The following is a 23,751-nucleotide window of genomic DNA, read 5'->3' on the forward strand; positions in this document are numbered from 1 at the left end:
GTTTCAGGATATTTTTAAGATCCTTGTCTAAGATGGAAACAAAATGTGAGGTGGATGGAGTGGGTACACTGAGAGAACCCCACCCCCCCTGTCTCTGTCTCAAGTTGTTCTCTCTCTCGCTCTCTCTGGTGGTTTAGTTGTTGTGGTGTCCACATGAATATTTATGCCTGATAAGCGACAGAACGATGAAATTCTCCAGGCTATTGTTAGCGGTTAGCTCTGGCGCACATCATCCTTCCAACACACACACACACACACACGCCACCCCAATCATATAGACACACACACACTCCTCAGTATGAGAGCAGACACACACACACACACACACACACACACACACACACACACACACACACACACACACACACACACACACACACACACACACACACACACACACACACACACACACACACACACACACACACACACACACACACACACACACACACACACACACACACACACACACACACACACACACACACACACACACACACATACAGGCGCACACACACGTGCACTGTCTGTGGTTTAGCCAACACTGGGAGGCTGTGTCTGTTTTGTCCTTTCTGAGTGAATGACTCAGACCCTTCAATTAACCAGAGGGTTGTGGATGTGTAGAGACCCATTCACGAGACCTCAGCCTGAGGCTTCCTCATTTCTCTACACTGTCTGTCTGTCTCTCTCTCTGTCTCTCTCTCTGTCTCTCTCTCTGTCTCTCTCTCTGTCTCTCTCTCTGTCTCTCTTTCAATTCAAGGGGCTTTATTGGCATGGGAAACATATGTTAACATTGCCAAAGCAAACCAAAGCAGTAGATAATACACAAACATGAAATAAACAATAAAAATGAACAGTAAACATTATACTCACAGAAGTTCCAAAATAATAAAGACATTATAAATGTCATATTACGTAAATATACAGTGTTGTAATGATGTGCAAATGGTTAAAGTACACAAGGGAAAATAAATAAGCATAAATATGGGTTGTATTTACAACGGTGTTTGTTCTTCACTGGTTGCCCTTTTCTCGTGGCAATAGGTCAAAAATCTTGCCTCTGTGATGGCACACTGTGGTATTTCACCCAGTAGATATGGGAGTTTATCAAAATCGGCTTTGTTTTTGAATTCTTTGTGGATCTGTGTAATCTGAGGGAAATACGTGTCTCTTATATGGTCATACATTGGGCAGGAGGTTAGGAAGTGCCGCTCAGTTTCCACCTCATCAGTCGTCTCTTGAGAGCCAGGTCTGCGTACGGCGGCCTTTCTCAATCAAATCAAATGTATTTATATAGCCCTTCTTATATCAGCTGATATCTCAAAGTGCTGTACAGAAACCCAGCCTAAAACCCCAAACAGCAAGCAATGCAGGTGTAGAAGCACGGTGGCTAAGAAAAACTCCCTAGAAAGGCCGAAACCTTGGAAGAAACCTAGAGAGGAACCAGGCTATGAGGGGTGGCCAGTCCTCTTCTGGCTGTGCCGGGTGGAGATTATAACAGAACACGGCCAAGTTGTTCAAATGTTCATAAATGACCAACATGGTCAAATAATAATAATCACAGTAGTTGTCGAGGGTGCAACAAGTCAGCTCCTCAGGAGTAAATGTCAGTTGGCTTTTCATAGCCGATCATTGGAGAGAGTTGAAAACAGCTGGTATTGGGACAGGTAGCACGTCCGGTGTACAGGACAGGGTTCCATAGCCGCAGGCAGAACAGTTGAAACTGGAGCAGCAGCACGTCCAGGTGGACTGGGGACAGCAAGGAATCATCATGCCTGAGGCATGGTCCTAGGGCTCAGGTCCTCAGAGAGAGAGAAAGAAAGAGAGAAAAAGAGAATCAGAGAGAGCACACTTAAATTCACACAGGACACCGGATAGGACAGGAGAAGTACTCCAGATATAACAAACTAACCCTAGCCACCCGACACAAACTACTGCAGCATAAATACTGGAGGCTGAGACAAGAGGGGTCAGGAGACACTGTGGCCCCATCCGATGATACCCTCAGACAGGGCCAAACAGGCAGGATATAACTCCACCCACTTTGCCAAGACACCACACCACTAGATGGACATCTTCAACCACCAACTTACCATCCTGAGATAAGGCCGTGTATAGCCCACAAAGATCTCCGTCACGGCACAACCCAAGTGGGGGCGCCAACCCAGACAGGAAGACCACGTCAGCGACTCAACCCACTCAAGTGTCACACCCCTCCTAGGGACGGCATGGAAGAGCACCAGTAAGCCAGTGACTCAGCCCCTGTAATAGGGTTAGATGCAGAGAATCCCAGTGGAAAGAGGGGAACCGGCCAGTCAGAGACAGCAAGGGCGGTTCGTTGCTCCAGAGCTTTTCCGTTCACCTTCACACACCTGGGCCAGACTACACTCAATCATATGACCTACTGAAGAGATGAGTCTTCAGTAAAGACTTAAAGTAAAGACTTAAAGGTTGAGACCGAGTCTGCATCTCTCACATGGGTAGGCAGACCATTCCATAAAAATGGAGCTCTAGAGAAAGCCCTGCCTCCAGCTGTTTGCTTAGAAATTGTAGGGACAATTAGGAGGCCTGCGTCTTGTGACCGTAGCGTACGTGTAGGTATGTACGGTAGGACCAAATCGGAAAGATAGGTAGGCGCAAGCCCATGTAATACTTTGTAGGTTAGCAGTAAAACCGTGAAAACAGCCCTTGCCTTAACAGGAAGCCAGTGTAGGGAGGCTAGCACTGGAGTAATATGATCAATTTTTTGGGTTCTAGTCAGGATTCTAGCAGCCGTATTTAACACTAACTGAAGTTTATTTAGTGCTTTATCTGGGTAGCCGGAAAGTAGAGCATTGCAGTAGTCTAACCTAGAAGTAACAAAAGCATGGATTAATTTTTCTGCATCATTTTTGGACAGAACATTTCTGAGTTGTAATGATTTGCAATGTTACGATTTGCAATATAACGTAGATGGATAAAAGTTGTCCTTGAAACAGTCTTGATGTGTTTGTCAAAAGTGAGATCAGGGTCCAAAGTAACGCCGAGGTCCTTCACAGTTTTATTTGAGACGACTGTACAACCATCCAGATTAATTGTCAGATTCAACAGAAGATCTCTTTGTTTCTTGGGACTTAGAACAAGCATCTCTGTTTTTTTTTAGTTTAAAAGTGAAAGTTTGCAGCCATCCACTTCCTTATGTCTGAAACACATGCTTCTAGTGAGGGCAATTTTGGGGCTTCACCATGTTTCATTGAAATGTACAGCTGTGTGTCATCCGCATAGCAGTGAAAGTTAACATTATGCAATGCTATGCTCAATAGCAAGGCTATGCTCACTGAGTCTGTACATAGTCAAAGCTTTCCTTAAGTTTGGGTCAGTCACAGTGGTCAGGTATTCTGCCTGTGTGTCAAGTAATTATTTTCTTGTTTTCTCATGATTTGGTTGGGTCTAATTGTGTTGCTGTCCTGGGGGTTCTGTTTGTGCTCTCTCTCTGTCTGTCTTTCTCTCACCTCCCTCTCCTCTCTCACTTGTGTAGTGACAGGTTGTGTATATATTGTGATGTCTTTCGTCCATGTCTGTATGTAAAGTACCATAAGATGATTGAAAGATGAGCTCTTCTAATCTTGATTATTTTTTGATTGGTTAGGTACATGTAGTTCAGAGGGTTGGTTACCATGGTTAGGTACATGTAGTTCAGAGGGTTGGTTACCATGGTTAGGTACATGTAGTTCAGAGGGTTCATTACCATGGTTAGGTACATGTAGTTCAGAGGGTTGGTTAACATGGTTAGGTACATGCAGTTCAGAGGGTTGGTTACCATGGTTAGGTACATGTTGTTCAGAGGGTTAGTTACCATGGTTAGGTACATGTAGTTCAGAGGGTTGGTTACCATGGTTAGGTACATGTAGTTCAGAGGGTTCGTTACCATGGTTAGGTACATGTAGTTCAGAGGGTTCGTTACCATGGTTAGGTACATGTAGTTCAGAGGGTTGGTTACCATGGTTAGGTACATGTAGTTCAGAGGGTTCGTTACCATGGTTAGGTACATGTAGTTCAGAGGGTCCGTTACCATGGTTAGGTACATGTCGTTCAAAGGGTTGGTTACCATGGTTAGGTACATGTAGTTCAGAGGGTTGGTTACCATGGTTAGGTACATGCAGTTCAGAGGGTTGGTTACCATGGTTAGGTACATGTAGTTCAGAGGGTTGGTTATTTAGGAATAACAGCACACACACACACACACACACACATCCTATCATCTCCCCACCCCCTGTGGGGTACTGCAAGGAGAAAAACAGACTGTGTGGATCAATAGCCGAGGCTATCCTGCTGTTCCCAGGACCTGGGACCGAGACAGAGACGGAGAGAAAGAGACAGAGCGAGAGGAAACAGAGAGAAAGAAGCCTGAGAGTGAGAGGGAGCCCCACAGTAGGTCGATACAGCTCCGATACGGCTCCGGTAGAGCTCTGGGACCCTGCTGGTACAGTTCAGCTCAGGTCCCTTGCCGTCGTGGAGGGCCCCACTCTCCATCTTATTAGGACAGATTGGTGCTGCCGGGCCCGGGGTCCGGAGCTGGGGTGGCCCCCTGTATGGATCAGCACAGCTCGGGGTCCAAACCCTCTGGCTCTAGGTCAGGGGTCAGCAGGGGTTGACAGGGGCCTGTAGGGGCCTGTAGGGGCCGGTCACTGAGCCACTCAGCAGAGAGAGAGAAAGCTTCCCACTGGTGTATTGTGAGAGGGAAGCATGCCGAGAGCCAGGGCAGGACACCGCTGAGAATGGGCTCACAGCCTGGTAATGTTTCTGTCACATTACCACTGATGGGAGAGAGGAGATGGGCCAAACACACACACACACAGTATCACACACATAATATCACACACACACACACTATGTATAGTTAAATGTGAGGATGTGAGGATTAACATGATCTGGTACATTCACATTCAGTATACACATAGACAGCTGTTTTCTACCCCATGCAGCAAGTTATTTCTCTCCCCCACCCTCCTCCACAATGGGGGTGAGATGGGGAGAGAGAGAGAGAGAAAGAGAGAGCAAGTGAGAGAGACAGAGAAAGAGAGACAGAGAAAGAGAGAGAGAAAGAGAGACAGAGAGAGAGAGAAAGAGACAGAGAGAGACAGAGACAGAGAGAGACAGAGCCAGAGAGAGAGAGACAGAGAAAGAGAGAGAGAAAGAGAGACAGAGAAAGAGAGAAACAGAGAGAAACAGAGAGAGACAGAGAGAGAGAGACAGAGAGAGAGAGACAGAGATATAGAGACAGAGAGAGAAAGAAACAGAGAGACAGAGAGAGAAAGAAACAGAGAGATAGAGACAGAGAGAGACAGAGAGAGAGAGTGAGAGACAAGCCTCTGCTTCTGACAAAGAAAATCAAATCAATTGAGAGAGGACATTTTTAAGAGAGCAAGAAATATAACACATAGAGACAGAGAAAGAGAAGGTGGAATTTAGAGACAGTGGGAAAAGACTGAGTGAGGGAGAGAAAGAAAGGAGCCAAAAAGAGTTGGAGAGGAAGGAAGGAGAGAGGTTGAGCCAGATATAATCAAGGCCAGAGAGACACCCAGCAGGGAGTTAGTCCGCTCCATTCTCCCTCCCTCCCGGGGTTCTATGAGAGGCATGGGTAATGAGTGATCTGTCATCCCTGCCCCTCATTAATCCGCTGATTAGCCCAACCTAATTGAATCTGGTGACTTTCCTATATCATGTACGTGGTCAGATAAATACACATGTGGAAGATAAGAGGCCAATCTGTCAGTAGAGGCCTGATATTATGGATGTCAGAGGCCTGGGTATGAGTGATGGAAGTGGGATGGAGCTTTTTGTGCCGGGCTGGTCTGTCTCATTGTTCAACTAGTAAAGTGTCATGCGGCCTGAAAGAGTCTGAAAGAGTCTGAAAGACACAAGGCCAGCTGGGGAGGTGTGGTAAATGAAAGTGTGGCCCTGTGATTGGTTGTTCCTCCAGGAAGCAGAATAGTCTGGTGATTAATGTGCAGTAATGGTTTGGGAGGTTGTTTGGGAGATAATTGGCGTTAGTCAGGCATTGTTCCTTTGTTCTTGTAATAAGCACTCTAAGTCAGTCCTCCCTGATTGTGACGTTGTAAATATCGACTTTCTGTGGAAATGAGGGCTTTAAAGTTGTGAAAGTACAGAATAAAGCAGAAGACGTCTTTATACATGTTGCCTAGACTCCTATAGATGGAGCTGGGATCCAGTCACCTTTTCAAGCAAACCAGAAACGTGCTTCTGCTCAGTCAGCACTCAGTTTGTCAGTTTCCCTGGATTTTGATTGATGTGTTATTATTATAATTATAATTGCCGTAAGGTGTTTGTGCTCATGAGTTTTTTCCTCAGTGCTTGCAGAAGTATGTTACATGAATCATATAAAACATTGCTGGAAAGTGCAGCTTCTCCATACAGCACTAGCTCTATTATTAATGTACGGTGTGTGTAAACGGCAGCTTCTGTTTGTGTGAATTATTCACAGTGTGTACTGTGTTCTATAACAGCAAGATCGTCAAAGTCAATCGCTTTCATTTCTGTTGAGCCCCGGGGGAAATTGAGATGCGTACCCCGCCGATTCACGGGGGGGGATCACATCTGCCGTCTCATCAAAAATGTTTAATAAAGACAACCTTTCATTTCAATTATAGCCGTGCATTTAATGACAATGGTTTGGACCATAAGTCTCTCGTGGCGATTGCAATCCCCCCGTGCTGGAAGGGTCGGTTTATGGAGCAGTTTTATCAGGTTATTGTAATGGCCTACTTTTAGCTGGAGGGTATTGCCTTCATGAGGAGAGAGAGAGGGAACAGCACAGATACACTGCAGATAGAGACGGCCTGGAACACTACTGAGACATGTCAACAAAGTGGAGCAAAAAAGATTGACATGAACATTTTTCCTCTCTTTATAGGAGTCTCTCCCTCTCTGTCTCTCTGTCTCTCTCTGTCCCTCTCTCTGTCTCTGTCTGTCTGTCTGTCTCTCTCTGTCTGTCTGTCTCTCTCACACACTCTCTGTCTCTCTGTCTGTCTCTCTCTCACACACTCCCTCTCTGTCTCTCTGTCTCTCTCTGTCTGTCTCTCTCTGTCTCTCTCTCACACACACTCTCTGTCTCTCTCTCTCTGTCTCTCTCTCTCTCTCTCTCTCTCACACTCTCTCTCTCTCTGTCTCTCTCTCACACACACTCTCTCTCTCCCTCTCTGTCTCTCTCTCTAATAATTGCAGCTCAGTTTCCACCTCATTTTGTGTGCTGTGTGCACATAGCCTGTCTTCTTGAGAGCCAGGTTTGCCTTTGGCGGCCTTTCTCAATAGCAAGGCTATGCTCACTGAGTCTGTACATAGCGTTAGGTTCTAATTATCAGAGTAAGAACGTGACGGACACTACGAAAGTTTAAACCAAGTTTATTCATCCCAAAGGATGCTTAACATTGCATCTTTAGGCAGGAAATTAAGTGATTTGGGCAATAAACTGTTCCTTCTCCTTTAATGTGACCTGACCTTGACCCGTTTCATCATTAATCCACGGCTCTCTCCCCTTATCAATGCTGCCACATGTGATCGTTTTCCCTACACTCAGTACATTCCAAGCTTAATTGCACTGATCATATATATAATAATAATAATAATATAATAATATTAATATATACATTCCTCCTACAGATACCCATTAACTTCTGGTGTCAAACCTATGGCACCCCTCATGTCTCATAACTAATGATTAATAATATTCAAAGTTTAGAAGTTCGAACCCATCAATAGTCAAAGCTTTCCTTAATTTTGGGTCAGCATAACGCTTGGTAGACGGGATCGGGAGACAGGCGCAGGAATGCGTAATAGAGTTTTTTTTTCCCACATTACAGCGTGCCATGTAAAGGCACGGGGACAAAGACCAAACAAACACGTATACAAAACACAGGGTTGAAACCCAAACAGAAGAGTGAGGAGTAAATAAATACACAAGCGCACAATGATACCAAACCAATACGGCACAGGTACTCACACGACCAATTACACGACCGACCAACGGACATGGTAACAATAATCGACAGGACAATGGAGAACAAAGGACACACTTATACAATTACTAATCAATGGGAATAGGGGCCAGGTGTGTAATGAAAGGGATCCATGACAGGTCAGTCACAGTGGTCAGGTATCTGTCACTGTGTAGTCTCTGTTTAGGGCCAAATAGCATTCTAGTTTGCTCGTTTTTTTGTCAATTCTTTCCAATGTGTCAAGTCATTATCTTTTTGTTTTCTCATGATTTGGTTGGGTCTAATTGTGTTGCTGTCCTGGGGCTAGGTGGGGTGTGGCCCCAGGACCAGCTTGCTTAGGGGGCTCTTCTCCAGGTTAATTTCTCAGTAGGTGATGGCTTTGTTATGGAAGGTTTGGGAATCGCTTCCTTTTAGGAGGTTGTAGAATTTAACGGCTCTTATCTGGATTTAGATAATTAGTGGGTATCGGCCTAATTCTGCTCTGTATGCTTTATTTGTTTTATGTTGTACACTGAGGATATTTTTGCAGAATTCTGAATGCAGAGTCTTAATTTGGTGTTTGTCCCATTTTGTGAATTCTTGGTTGGGGAGCGGAACCCAGACCTCACAACCATAAAGGGCAATGGGTTCTATAACTGATTCAAATACTTTTAGCCAGATCCTCCTAATTGGTATGTCGTATGTTATGTTCCTTCTGATGGCATAGAAGGCCCTTCTCTCTCTCTCTCTCTCTCTCTCTCTCTCTCTCTCTCTCTCTCTCTCTCTCTCTCTCTCTCTCTCTCTCTCTCTCTCTCTCTCTCCTCAGTACAATCACATCTCCCAGACCCAAAGCATGATTCACAACTTAAAGTCGAGCGTAAACTTGACGACTTGTTCTGCCTGCCAGGAGGAAGCAGGCCAATGTGTACTAACCATGTTTGCAGTCGTGTATGTTACACAGTGCTGCCTATGCTGTTGTTTATTTACCATGGTCGTGGGCCCGAGGCGGGATAACGCAGCTTGGACAGAATTAGTTCCGATATGTTTGTGTGCTTCTGGGAGCCGGCGTCAGAAACAGGATGCAAATCCAGTTAGCACAGAGAGTGGCCGGGTTCACGGGAGACATAATTGCATTTTCCATCTGTGTCCCCCAAGGGCTTGGCTTGGGCCCTAGCAGGGGCCTGGCATATCCTAGCCAAGGCTGGCAAAGGTTAGTGTAGACTAGCAGAGGTTGGCTAAGGATAGCATGTCCTAGCAGAGGCTGGCTAAGAATAGCATGTCCTAGCAGAGGCTGGCTAAGAATAGCATGTCCTAGCAGAGGCTGGCTAAGCATAGCATGTCCTAGGAGAGGCTGGCTAAGCATAGCATGTCCTAGCAGAGGTTGGCTAAGAATAGCATGTCCTAGCAGAGGTTGGTTAAGGATAGCATGTCCTATCAGAGGCTGGCTAAGCATAGCATGTCCTAGCAGAGGCTGGTTAAGGATAGCATGTCCTAGCAGAGTTTGGCTAAAGATAGCATGTCCTAGCAGAGGCTGGTTAATGATAGCATGTCCTAGCAGAGGCTGGCTAAGGAAAGCATGTCCTAGCAGAGGCTGGTTAAGGATAGCATGTCCTAGCAGAGACTGGTTAAGGATAGCATGTCCTAGCAGAGGCTGGCTAAGGATAGCATGTCCTAGCAGAGGCCAGCTAAGGATAGCATGTCCTAACAGAGGTTGGCTAAGGATAGCATGTTCTAGCAGAGACTGGTTAAATTTAGCATGTCCTAGCAGAGGCCAGCTAAGGATAGCATGTCCTAACAGAGGTTGGCTAAGGATAGCATGTCCTAGCAGAGGCTGGTTAAGGATAGCATGTCCTAGCAGAGGCTGGTTAAGAATAGCATGTCCTAGCAGAGGCTGGCTAAGGATAACATGTCCTAGCAGAGGCTGGCTAAGGATAGCATGTCCTAGCAGAGTCCGGCTAAGGATAGCATGTCCTAACAGAGGTTGGCTAACGATAGCATGTCCTAGCAGAGGCTGGTTAGAATAGCATGTCCTAGCAGAGGCTGGCTAAGGCTAGCATGTCCTAGCAGAGGCTGGTTAAGGATAGCATGTCCTAGCAGAGACTGGTTAGGGATAGCATGTCCTAGCAGAAGCTGGCTAAGGATAGCATGTCCTAGCAGAGGCTGGCTAAGGGGAGCATGTATCACATGTGCCAAATACAACTGGAGTAGACTTTACAGTGAACTGCTTTCCCAATGATGTAGAAAAAAACATTTAAAAGTAACTAACACGAGGAATAAAATAATAAAACACATGAATGGAGCAACAGTATATACAGGGAGTACCAGCTGTGGAGCTCTATACAGGAAGTACCAGTACCATATCAATGTGGGGCTATATACAGGGAGTACCAGTACCAGATCAATGTGGAGCTCTATACAGGAAGTACCAGTACCAGATCAATGTGGAGCTCTATACAGGAAGTACCAGCAATGTGGAGCTCTATACAGGAAGTACCAGTACCATATCAATGTGGGGCTATATACAGGGAGTACCAGTACCAGATCAATGTGGAGCTCTATACAGGAAGTACCAGTACCATATCAATGTGGAGCTATATACAGAGAGTACCAGCCACATGTGGAGCTATATACAGGAAGTACCAGTACCATATCAATGTGGAGCTATATACAGGGAGTAGTACCAGATAATGTGGAGCTCTATACAGGAAGTACCAGTACCATATCAATGTGGGGCTATATACAGAAGGCAGTACCAGATCTGTGGAGCTATATACAGGAAGTACCAGTACCAGATCAATGTGGAGCTATATACAGGGAGTACCAGTACCAGATCAATGTGGAGCTATATACAGGGAGTACCAGTACCAGATCAATGTGGAGCTATATACAGGAAGTACCAGTACCATATCAATGTGGAGCTATATACAGGAGTACCAGTACCATATCAATGTGGAGCTATGTACATGAAGGCAGTACCAGTGTGGAGCATCAGGATAGATAATAATACCATATCCATGTGAGTGTGTATATACTAGTGAGTGTGTATATATAGTCTAGTGTGGAGCTATATAGTCAGTGAAGTGTATATATAGTCTAGTGAGTGTGTATATATAGTCTATCAATGTGGGTGTATATATAGTCTAGTGAGTGTGTATATGATCAATGTGGAGTATATATACAGGGAGTACCAGTACCAGTCTAGTGAGTGTATATACTAGTGTATATAGTCTAGTGAGTGTGTATATATAGTCTAGTGAGTGTGTATATATATCTAGTGAGTGTGTGTATATATAGTCTAGTGAGTGTGTGGATATAGTCTAGTGAGTGTGTATATATAGTCTAGTGAGTGTGTATATATAGTCTAGTGAGTGTATATATAGTCTAGTGATATGTGTATATATAGTCTAGTGAGTGTGTATATATAGTCTAGTGAGTATATAGTCTAGTGAGTGTGTATATATAGTCTAGTGAGTGTGTATATATAGTCTAGTGAGTGTGTATATATAGTCTAGTGAGTGTGTGTGTATATATAGTCTAGTGAGTGTGTATATATAGTCTAGTGAGTGTGTATATATAGTCTAGTGAGTGTGTATATATAGTCTAGTGAGTGTGTATATATAGTCTAGTGAGTGTGTGTGTATATAGTCTAGTGAGTGTGTATATATAGTCTAGTGAGTGTGTATATATAGTCTAGTGAGTATATACAGTGAAGTATAGTATAGTCAGTGTGTGTATATATAGTCTAGTGAGTGTGTATATATAGTCTAGTGAGTGTATAGTATAGTCTAGAGTGTGTATATATAGTCTAGTGAGTGTGTATATATAGTCTAGTGAGTGTGTATATATAGTCTAGTGAGTGTGTATATATAGTCTAGTGAGTGTGTATATATAGTCTAGTGAGTGTGTATATATAGTCTAGTGTATATCAATGTGTGTATATATAGTCTAGTGAGTGTGTATATATAGTCTAGTGAGTGTGTATATATAGTCTAGTGAGTGTGTATATATAATGTCTAGTGAGTGTGTATATATAGTCTAGTGAGTGTGTATATAGGGAGTCTAGTACCAGTGAGATGTGTGTATATATAGTCTAGTGAGTCAATGTGTATATATAGTGTGTATATACTAGTGAGTGTGTGAGCTATATAGTCTAGTGAGTGTGTATATATAGTCTAGTGAGTGTGTATATATAGTCTAGTGAGTGTGTATATATAGTCTAGTGAGTGTGTATATATAGTCTAGTGAGTGTGTGGCTATATAGTCTAGGAGTACTAGTGAGTGTGTATATATAGTCTAGTGAGTCAATGTGTATATATAGTCTAGTGAGTGTGTATATATAGTCTGTGAGTGTGTATATATAGTCTAGTGATCGAGTGTGTATATATAGTCTAGTGAGTGTGTATATATAGTCTAGTGAGTGTGTGGCGCTTATATAGTCTAGTGAGTGTGTATATATAGTCTAGTGAATGTGTGTATATATAGTCTAGTGAGTGTGTGGATATATAGTCTAGTGAGTGTGTATATTATAGTCTAGTATATTAGTGTATATAGTCTAGTGAGTGTGTATATATAGTCTAGTGAGTGTGTACCAGATATGTAGTCTAGTGAGTGTGTATATATAGTCTAGTGAGTGTGTATATATAGTCTAGTGAGTGTAGTATAGATCAATGTGGAGTCAGGATGTATATATAGTCTAGTGAGTGTGTATATATAGTCTAGTGAGGTGTGTATATATAGTCTAGTGAGTGTGTATATATAGTCTAGTGAGTGTGTATATGTAGTCTAGTGAGTGTGTATATTGACTAGTCAGTGAGTGTGTAATATATAGTCTAGTGAGTGTGTATATATAGTCTAGTGAGTGTGTGTATATATAGTCTAGTGAGTGTGTATATATCTAGTCTAGTGAGTGTGTATATATAGTCTAGTGAGTGTGTATATATAGTCTAGTGAGTGTGTATATATAGTCTAGTGAGTGTGTATATATAGTCTAGTGAGTGTGTATATATAGTCTAGTGAGTGTGTATATATAGTCTAGTGAGTGTGTATATATAGTCTAGTGAGTGTGTATATATAGTCTAGTGAGTGTGTATATATAGTCTAGTGAGTGTGTATATATAGTCTAGTGAGTGTGTATATATAGTCTAGTGAGTGTGTATATATAGTCTAGTGAGTGTGTATATATAGTCTAGTGAGTGTGTGTATATATAGTCTAGTGAGTGTGTATATATAGTCTAGTGAGTGTGTATATATAGTCTAGTGAGTGTGTATATATAGTCTAGTGAGTGTGTATATATAGTCTCGTGAGTGTGTATATATAGTCTAGTGAGTGTGTATATATAGTCTAGTGAGTGTGTCTCGTGTGTATATATAGTCTAGTGAGTGTGTATATATAGTCTAGTGAGTGTGTGTATATAGTCTAGTGAGTGTGTATATATAGTCTAGTGAGTGTGTATATATAGTCTAGTGAGTGTGTATATATAGTCTAGTGAGTGTGTATATAGTCTAGTGAGTGTGTATATATAGTCTAGTGAGTGTGTATATATAGTCTAGTGAGTGTGTATGTATCGTCTAGTGAGTGTGTGTATATAGTCTCGTGAGTGTGTATATATAGTCTAGTGAGTGTGTGTATTTAGTCTCGTGAGTGTGTATATATAGTCTAGTGAGTGTGTGTATTTAGTCTCGTGAGTGTGCATATATAGTCTAGTGAGTGTGTGTATATAGTCTAGTGAGTGTGTATATATAGTCTAGTGAGTGTGTATATAGTCTAGTGAGTGTGTATATATAGTCTAGTGAGTGTGTGTATATAGTCTAGTGAGTGTGTGTATATAGTCTAGTGAGTGTGTGTATATAGTCTAGTGAGTGTGTATATATAGTCTAGTGAGTGTGTGTATATAGTCTAGTGAGTGTGTGTATATAGTCTAGTGTGTATATAGTCTAGTGAGTGTGTGTATATAGTCTAGTGAGTGTGTATATATAGTCTAGTGAGTGTGTGTATATAGTCTAGTGTGTGTGTATATATAGTCTTGTGCATAGAGTAAGTGCAGATAGTTCGGGTACCATTAATTTACTATTTAGCAGTCTGGATATTTACCATTCTTATGGCTTGTGGATAGAAGCTGTCTCTGAGCTTGTTGGTCCACGAGCCAATGCTCTGGTACCGTTTACGTCAAGGGAGGTACAATTGCCATACCAAGCGATGATGCAACCAGTCAAGATGCTCTTGATGGTGTAGTTGTAGACATTTTTGAGGATCTGAGGAACCATGCCAAATCTTTTCAACCGCCTAAGGGGGAAGAGGTGCTGCCGTTCCCTCTTCATGACTGTGCAGTTGTGTGTGGACCATGTTAAGTTCTTAGTGACGAGGACGCCAAGGACCTTAAAGCTTTCAACCCGCTCCACAACAGCCCCATCAACGTGGATGTGGTGTGCTCCCCCCTCTTTGTCCTACCAGAGGCTAGCTAAGGATATCATCTCATAGTGGCTGCTGGCTAATGTAAGCATATCATAGCAGGGCTAATACCGTGGCAAAGCTAGCATATAGCCTATATACGAGCTAACAGCATAATGTAGCCTCACATAGACTTCAAGCAGCCACATCTAGCGGCATTAGCGCAGACAACAAAATCACTCAAGGCTCACACAAATAAACCTTCTTTAAAATGCCACCTGTCCAGCTATAGTTTTGAATCATCTCCCCCTGAGACGAGACATCTGTCTCAGTTAGACGGGAAAAGAGATCTAATGCTGGAGTTACCTCGTCCCCTGGGACATGTAGTCCATCTCTGTATCGTCACGTTGATTCCATTCAAGAGATGGCCGCCTTATTCAACTTTAGATCTTTGAGCCCCTCTTTCTTCCCTCCATCTTCAGAACAGAGAGAACTGAAAGTAATGGGTCATGTTGCAGTCGTTTGTCATCCGCTGACAATGGATGTGTTTCCCGCACGACCTCTGGGACGTCAAATGAAAACAATATTAAACCTGCACACAGCCATTAGCCACGTGTGTTAACAGAGTAAATCATACGACACAGGGGCTTCTGATGGATTAAATCACGTCAGCCACCATGAGGCCGCTCGCCATCACGTGTTTCCCCTCCATTGACACCAACGTCAACCCTGGCTCCAATGAGGCAGAGAGAGGAGGGTGGAGGGACGGATGGAAAGAGAGGGAGAGGTTGGGTGGGGGAGATGGGGGTGAGAAAGAGAGAGAGAGACAGACACAGAGACTGCGAGGTGAAAGTGAAGGAAAAACAGTAGTCATTTGTGTGGAACAAAATATGCGATGATAGATAGAATGAGAGAGAGAGAGAGAGAGAGAGAGAGAGAGAGGGAGAGAGAAGGGGACAGAGGGAAGGAGATAGGGAGAGAGAGGGAGAGAGAGGGAGAGATATTAAACAGGTAATGTGTGTGGATCGATGGCTGGTTGTTAACGTGTGTTCAGACACAGTTTTATGACACGGAGCTTGACAGTGTGCTTTCTCTGGGCAAGTCAGTGGCGGCGATAGAGACTGATGAAGAGCCGTGGTCTGATTGGCTGGGGGGTTACGGCTGTTTGCCTGGCACGGACAGCGGCGAGCGGTGTCACGGCAACCATTGTTCTTCAGCCGCTCGGCGACATCACTTCCTTCATGTATTTGTTGATTTTCTGTTTCGGCCAGTGGTCTGTACAAACACAACTACAGCCTGGTGATAAGAGAACACACACACACACACACAAGCATTCAGGAGCACACAGGAGCACATAATGTACACACACACACACACACACACACACACACACACACACACACACACACACACACACACACACACACACACACACACACACACACACACACACACACACACACACACACACACACACACACACACACACACACACACACACACACACACACACACACACACACACACTAAAGCTCCTAGAGTGGTCCCATGACAAACCTCATCTAATGACAGCCAATTGATTAGAAACGAATGAACAACTTCATAGCAGAGGAATACAACAGTTTGATTTCTCAGACAGATGGGGAGCTGCATGTTCTTTGGCTCCACTTTAATTTGCTTCCTTCAGATTGGAGAGGTTTGGCTCTAGGTGAAATTCTCTGGCTGGGTTTGTGTGCTTAATTAGGACAGAGCAAGGGAGGAACAGAGATGAGCCAGGCGGATTAGACTCCATAACAAAACCCAGGCCAGGTTTAATAAATGATACATATTTCTACCTCCCTACTGCTGCTGAGTGGAGGGGCTTGGGCATGAAGCAAGATTTAGAGGGAGGAGAGAGAAGGGGACAGAGGGAAGGAGGTAAGGAGAGAGAGGGAGGGAGAGAGAGAGAGAGAGGAGGAGGGACAGAGGAAAGGAGGTAAGGAGAGAGAGAGAGGGGGGGAGAGAAGGGGACAGAGGAAAGGAGGTAAGGAGAGAGAGGGAGGGAGAGAGAAGGGGACAGAGGGAAGGAGATAAGGAGAGAGAGGGAGGGACAGAGAGAGGGGTGGACAGAGGTAAGGAGAGAGAGGGAGGGAGAGAGAAGGGCACAGAGAGAGAGAGAGAGAGAGAGAGAGAGAGAGAGAGAGAGAGAGAGAGAGAGAGAGAGGGGGACAGAGGTAAGGAGGTAAGGAGAGAGAGGGAGGGAGAGAGAAGGGGACAGAGGGAAGGAGATAGGGAGAGAGAGGGAGAGAGAGAGAGGGGGACAGAGGTAAGGATGTAAGGAGAGAGGGAGGGAGAGCGAGAGAGGGGGGACAGAGGTAAGGAGGTAAGGAGAGAGAGGGAGGGAGAGAGAAGGGGACAGAGGTAAGGAGGTAAGGAGAGAGAGGGAGGGAGAGAGAAGGGGACAGAGGTAAGGAGGTAAGGAGAGAGAGGGAGGGAGAGAGAAGGGGACAGAGGTAAGGAGGTAAGGAGAGAGAGGGAGGGAGAGAGAAGTGTAAAGTCAAGGGAATTTGTCATTGATGAGCTCCTTAATGACTTCCTATGGAAGTGGATGGATGCACTAAGTTTACACACATGCGATCTTATAAACAAACTAATGTGCACACATACCTTCATTATAACCACTGTCACATCCACATATGTGCACGCACGCACGCACACACACACACACACTACACCACCCTCCCCTCCCAATGAAGGAGAATCCTCTTAGAACAGTACAGGTAGATGAAGGAGAATCCTCTTAGAACAGTACAGGTAGATGAAGGAGAATCCTCTTAGAACAGTACAGGTAGATGAAGGAGAATCCTCTTAGAACAGTACAGGTAGATGAAGAAGAATCCTCTTAGAACAGTACAGGTAGATGAAGGAGAATCCTCTTAGAACAGTACAGGTAGATGAAGGAGAATCCTCTTAGAACAGTACAGGTAGATGAAGGAGAATCCTCTTAGAACAGTACAGGTAGATGAAGGAGAATCCTCTTAGAACAGTACAGGTAGATGAAGGAGAAACCTCTTAGAACAGTACAGGTAGATGAAGGAGAATCCTCTTAGAACAGTACAGGTAGATGAAGGAGAATCTGACAGGATCTGACAGAGGTTAGGAAGTGCAGCTCAGTTTCCACCTCATTTTGTGGGCACTGTGCACATAGCCTATCTTCTCTTGAGAGCCAGGTCTGCCTACCTTTCTCTCTCTCTCTCTAGCTATGGATGCTAAGGCTAATCTAAGCTAGCATTGCTAACTGTCATGCATTGAGATTACAGTCATGTTTAGCATTGTTTTGGTAGTTTAGCGTGTGAATGTTTCGATGCTGACATCCTATGCACCTCTCTTGGAGGTGTCATTTTGTATCATCTTGTGAGCACCTTGATATATTGTTGCAGGGAACTTGTCTGGAGCGATAGGCTGCCATTACAATTCTCCCATCTTGTAATAGCTTTGCTCAGCAGGATAAGAACAGTGTGAAAACACGTTGTTTGTCTCCCACACGTGGTCTATCACAGAATGTATCAGATCACATATTTGTGTGTGTGTGTGTTTGTGTGTATGTGTGTGTTTGCGTGTATGTGTGTGTGTGTGTGTGTATTTGAGGGGGCTGCTGCAATCTCCCTGGTGCAGCATGATTCTGTCAGCACATCTCTCACACACACATGCGTTCACACACAGTGAACCACATACGCCACATACGCACACACACACACACACACACACACACACACACACACACACACACACACACACACACACACACACACACACACACACACACACACACACACACACACACACACACACACACACACACACACACACACACACACACACACACACACACACACACACACACACACACACACACACACACACACACACACACAGATACCACTTGGTTCAGATCTCTTTCACACATGTAGATCGTCAGAGGCTGGCAGGGAGATATGGAGAGGCTGTGAAATAGCCCTCTTTTCTCCTCCTCCTCTCTCTGTCTCTCTGTCTGTCTCTGTCTGTCTCTGTCTCTCTCTTTCTCTCTCTCTCTCTTCTCTCTCTCTCTCTCTCTCTCTCTCTCTCTCTCTCTCTCTCTCTCTCTCTCTCTCTCTCTCTCTCTCTCTCTCTCTCTCTCTCTCTCTCTCTCTCTCTCTCTCTCTCTCTCTCTCTCTCTCTCTCTCTCTCTCTCTCTCTCTCTCTCTCTCTGTCTCTCTGTCTCTCTGTCTCTCTGTCTCTCTGTCTCTCTGTCTCTCTGTCTCTCTGTCTCTGTCTCTCTGTCTCTCTGTCTCTCTGTCTCTCTCTCTCTCTCTCTCTCTCTCTCTCTCTCTCTCTCTCTCTCTCTCTCTCTCTCTCTCTCTCTCTCTCTCTCTCCCTGTCTCTCTCTCTCTCGCTCTGTCTCTCTCTCTTTCTCTCGCTCTCTCTGTCTCTCTCTCTCGTTATCTGCCTGTGTGTGTGTCTCCCTGTCTCTCAGTGTCTGGCCCTATAAATAGGGGATGCTGGCTGGCTCTAGCCTCTTGCCTGAATTAATGGAGGAGGGTGGAGATCAGAGACACAGCCAAGAGGAATCCTGCCTCCTACAGTAGCTAAATAATAAATTAGAAACACAACCTCACACGTGGTGTGTGTGTGTGTGTGTGTGTGTGTGTGTGTGTGTGTGTGTGTGTGTGTGTGTGTGTGTGTGTGTGTGTGTGTGTGTGTGTGTGTGTGTGTGTGTGTGTGTGTGTGTGTGTGTGTGTGTGTGTGTGTGTGTGCGTGCGTGTGTGTTGCGTGTGTGTGTTGGGTTTTACTATCCTTGTGGGGACCAGAAGTAATATAAGGACAATTCGGACAAGTGGGGACATTTTAGGGTTAAGATTACAATTAGGGGTTAGATTTAGGGTTTGGGTTAGGGCTTATGTTTCGGGTTAGGAGTTAGGGTTATGGGTTTGCAATTAGGGTTTGTGGTTAGGGTTTGGTTAAGGGTTATGTTTAGGTTTAGCCTTAGGGGTTAAGGAAAATAGAATTCTGAATGGGAATCAATTGTTTGGTCCCCACATGGATAGTATAACAGGAGGGTGGAGATCATAACTACACTCCTCTCTGTCTGTCTATAAATAACAGGAGGGTGGAGATCATAACTACACTCCTCTCTGTCTGTCTATAAATAACAGGAGGGTGGAGATCATAACTACACTCCTCTCTGTCTGTCTATAAATAACAGGAGGGTGGAGATCATAACTACACTCCTCTCTGTCTGTCTATAAATAACAGGAGGGTGGAGATCATAACTACACTCCTCTCTGTCTGTCTATAAATAACAGGAGGGTGGAGATCATAACTACACTCCTCTCTGTCTGTCTATAAATAACAGGAGGGTGGAGATCATAACTACACTCCTCTCTGTCTGTCTATAAATAACAGGACTAGGATGTCATTTGGGACGGGGTTCTCCCTAGTCTGTCTGGAGAAGAGAGATGGGTTCTCCCTAGTCTGTCTGGAGAGGAGAGATGGGTTCTCCCTAGTCTGTCTGGAGAGGAGAGATGGGTTCTCCCTAGTCTGTCTGGAGAAGAGAGATGGGTTCTCCTAGTCTGTCTGGGGAGGAGAGATGGGTTCTCCTAGTCTGTCTGGAGAAGAGAGATGGGTTCTCCCTAGTCTGTCTGGGGAGGAGAGATGGGTTCTCCTAGTCTGTCTGGAGAGGAGAGATGGGTTCTCCCTAGTCTGTCTGGAGAGGAGAGATGGGTTCTCCTAGTCTGTCTGGAGAAGAGAGATGGGTTCTCCCTAGTCTGTCTGGAGAGGAGAGATGGGTTCTCCCTAGTCTGTCTGGAGAGGAGAGATGGGTTCTCCTCGTCTGTCTGGAGAAGAGAGATGGGTTCTCCCTAGTCTGTCTGGAGAGGAGAGATGGGTTCTCCCTAGTCTGTCTGGAGAGGAGAGATGGGTTCTCCTCGTCTGTCTGGAGAAGAGAGATGGGTTCTCCTAGTCTGTCTGGAGAGGAGAGATGGGTTCTCCCTAGTCTGTCTGGAGAGGAGAGATGGGTTCTCCCTAGTCTGTCTGGAGAGGAGAGATGGGTTCTCCCTAGTCTGTCTGGAGAAGAGAGATGGGTTCTCCTAGTATGTCTGGAGAGGAGAGATGGGTTCTCCTAGTCTGTCTGGAGAAGCGAGATGGGTTCTCCTAGTCTGTCTGGAGAAGCGAGATGGGTTCTCCTAGTCTGTCTGGAGAGGAGAGATGGGTTCTCCTAGTCTGTCTGGAGAGGAGAGATGGGTTCTCCTCGTCTGTCTGGAGAGGAGAGATGGGTTCTCCCTAGTCTGTCTGGAGAAGAGAGATGGGTTCTCCTAGTCTGTCTGGAGAGGAGAGATGGGTTCTCCTAGTCTGTCTGGAGAAGAGAGATGGGTTCTCCATAGTCTGTCTGGAGAGGAGAGATGGGTTCTCCTCGTCTGTCTGGAGAAGAGATATGGGTTCTCCTAGTCTGTCTGGAGAGGAGAGATGGGTTCTCCTAGTCTGTCTGGAGAAGAGAGATGGGTTCTCCCTAGTCTGTCTGGAGAGGAGAGATGGGTTCTCCCTAGTCTGTCTGGAGAGGAGAGATGGGTTCTCCTAGTCTGTCTGGAGAAGAGAGATGGGTTCTCCTAGTCTGTCTGGAGAAGAGAGATGGGTTCTCCTAGTCTGTCTGGAGAGGAGAGATGGGTTCTCCCTAGTCTGTCTGGAGAGGAGAGATGGGTTCTCCTAGTCTGTCTGGAGAAGAGAGATGGGTTCTCCTCGTCTGTCTGGAGAAGAGATATGGGTTCTCCTAGTCTGTCTGGAGAAGAGAGATGGGTTCTCCTAGTCTGTCTGGAGAGGAGAGATGGGTTCTCCTAGTCTGTCTGGAGAGGAGAGATGGGTTCTCCTAGTCTGTCTGGAGAGGAGAGATGGGTTCTCCTAGTCTGTCTGGAGAGGAGAGATGGGTTCTCCCTAGTCTGTCTGGAGAAGAGAGATGGGTTCTCCTAGTCTGTCTGGAGAAGAGAGATGGGTTCTCCTAGTCTGTCTGGAGAAGAGAGATGGGTTCTCCCTAGTCTGTCTGGAGAAGAGAGATGGGTTCTCCTAGTCTGTCTGGAGAAGAGAGATGGGTTCTCCCTAGTCTGTCTGGAGAAGAGAGATGGGTTCTCCTAGTCTGTCTGGAGAAGAGAGATGGGTTCTCCTAGTCTGTCTGGAGAAGAGAGATGGGTTCTCCTAGTCTGTCTGGAGAGGAGAGATGGGTTCTCCTAGTCTGTCTGGAGAAGAGAGATGGGTTCTCCTAGTCTGTCTGGAGGAAATGACTGCTCTTACAACCTGCACTCTCTCCTCTCCTCCACAATAGAACATATCCATTCAAAAATATGGGAAAAGTGTCACGTTTTAAGCCACTTTGATCTCCCCCGAGGGTAAAATCAGAGATAATGTTCTCTGATACGTTTTACTACGTTATGAATAGCATCAAGCTTCACACTTACTAAATGTCAGTGCAGTTGTTGCCCTGTGAGTTTTAGTATGGGCGAGCTACTTCCATTTTTCCTCAAAAACCTTTCCCAGGTAATTGCATAGTTTCTCATCTGCAAGTATTTTGGTGGATTCTTTAGGCAGAAATGTTGGATGCATCCACAGAAAACTGTTAACTTCCAGCAAAGCTGTAAATGTCTGATGATGATGAGTGGAAGGTGTCACCAAAGCATGACTGAACTTTTCTAGATATTGAGATGCTCCACTGCACAGGAAAGAGTCATTTCCTTTTTTGGAGTGGGAAGGGGGGGTTAGTATAGTTTATGCACACACACACACACACGCACACACACGCGCACACACACACACACACACACACACACACACACACACACACACACACACACACACACACACACACACACACACACACACACACACACACACACACACACACACACACACACACACACACACACACACACACACACACACACACACACACACACACACACACACACGAACAACACGGACAAACACACACCAATATCATGAACAGCAGTGCCTTCTCTATAAACCCATAGTGATGGGACATGACGTCCCTGTGATGATCTCCTCTCTCTCTGCCCCTTCCCCCCTCCCTGCTGTCACCCACGACCAATTTGAGTGACAGCGGTCATCCTCAAATGACGGCTCATTAATCAAATGCAGTTGACACTGGGAGCGCTCGGTGTTGTTACCATGGAGACAAGGAGGCACTGCCCTCTGCACAGAGTGGAACTCTCCCGTCTGTTTCAGCCCTGCCCCAGAGCACTGGCACTCAATACCAATGCCTGTCAGTGCCAGTCAATGCCAGTCAGCATTGGCATGGTTATAAATCATAGTGATTAACTATGAACCAGAGATGAGTCCTATATGTATTGACTGAAGAGGAGTGAAGGGTGTCTGTGTGTGAGCTGATATTGATATCTGATATTCATGAAATAACCCAACACCCATATCTTCACTCATACTCCCCTCCTTCTCTCCTCCTCTCTTTCTCACTTCCTCTCCTTCACTCCTACCTTGTTTCTCTGTCTGTAACCAGGCTATAACTCTGTGTGTATCTCTCTCTCTGTGTAGATGACGAGGGTACCCGTGGAAGCCTGTGGCCAGTACTCCACCTGCAGCGAGTGTCTGGGCTCAGGAGACCCTCACTGTGGCTGGTGTGTCCTGCACAACATGTAAGTGCAATACAAAGCAATTTACATCAGTTTGAAGTTTTCTGAAATGTTTTCTACAATAATGCTGTCGAGTGGTATTGATCAAATGTGACTCATGAACAGACAGGTGGTCTGTGTTTGGCTGGTGGGTTGAGTAGGGATGAGACGCCTGGGCCAATGCACTTAGGGGCCTTACCGCCACTCCCAGACTCAGATAGGGTTCCTGGGGATAGGCATGCTGCCAGGCCCCCTCAGATCCATTACCAACCAAAACCCCTGGCCTCGTTTTCCTTCCAGAAACCAGACTCCTCTGGGAGTACAAAGACCATGATTACTGCCAGGGCACTGATGGACACAGGGAGAGGACAGGGAGACAGGACAGGGAGACAGGACAGGGAGACATGACAGGGAGACAGGACAGGGAGACAGGACAGGGAGACAGGACAGGGAGACAGGACAGGGAGACATGACAGGGAGACAGGACAGGAAGACAGGACAGGGAGACAGGACAGGGAGACAGAACAGGGAGACAGGACAGGGAGAGATGGAGGAAGAAAACTCAGAAGAACTTAGGGCGGATGTGGGTATCGTGATAGCCCACACATAGTCTCTCTCTCTCTCTCTCTCTCTCTCTCTCTCTCTCTCTCTCTCTCTCTCTCTCTCTCTCTCTCTCTCTCTCTCTCTCTCTCTCTCTCTCTCTCTCTCTAACTCACTTGCTCTTTTTCACTAATTGACTCACTCT

At 45.3% G+C, this 23,751-nt stretch overlaps 1 protein-coding gene across 1 annotated transcript in view; it reads left to right on the forward strand.

Annotated features, from left to right (window-relative positions):
* The window catches only part of LOC124020538 (plexin-A4-like), a gene marked incomplete at its 3' end in the record, with an annotated part of 200,237 nt that overhangs the window by 104,986 nt on the left and 71,500 nt on the right, over positions 1-23,751 (forward strand). The window contains exon 3 of the mRNA XM_046335776.1: positions 22,930-23,030. Coding sequence (XP_046191732.1) covers positions 22,930-23,030 — 101 coding nt within the window. The remainder of the gene's footprint in view (positions 1-22,929; positions 23,031-23,751) is intronic.

The sequence above is a fragment of the Oncorhynchus gorbuscha genome, unplaced genomic scaffold (assembly GCF_021184085.1).
Source record: "Oncorhynchus gorbuscha isolate QuinsamMale2020 ecotype Even-year unplaced genomic scaffold, OgorEven_v1.0 Un_scaffold_849, whole genome shotgun sequence".
NCBI classification, from domain to species: domain Eukaryota; kingdom Metazoa; phylum Chordata; class Actinopteri; order Salmoniformes; family Salmonidae; genus Oncorhynchus; species Oncorhynchus gorbuscha.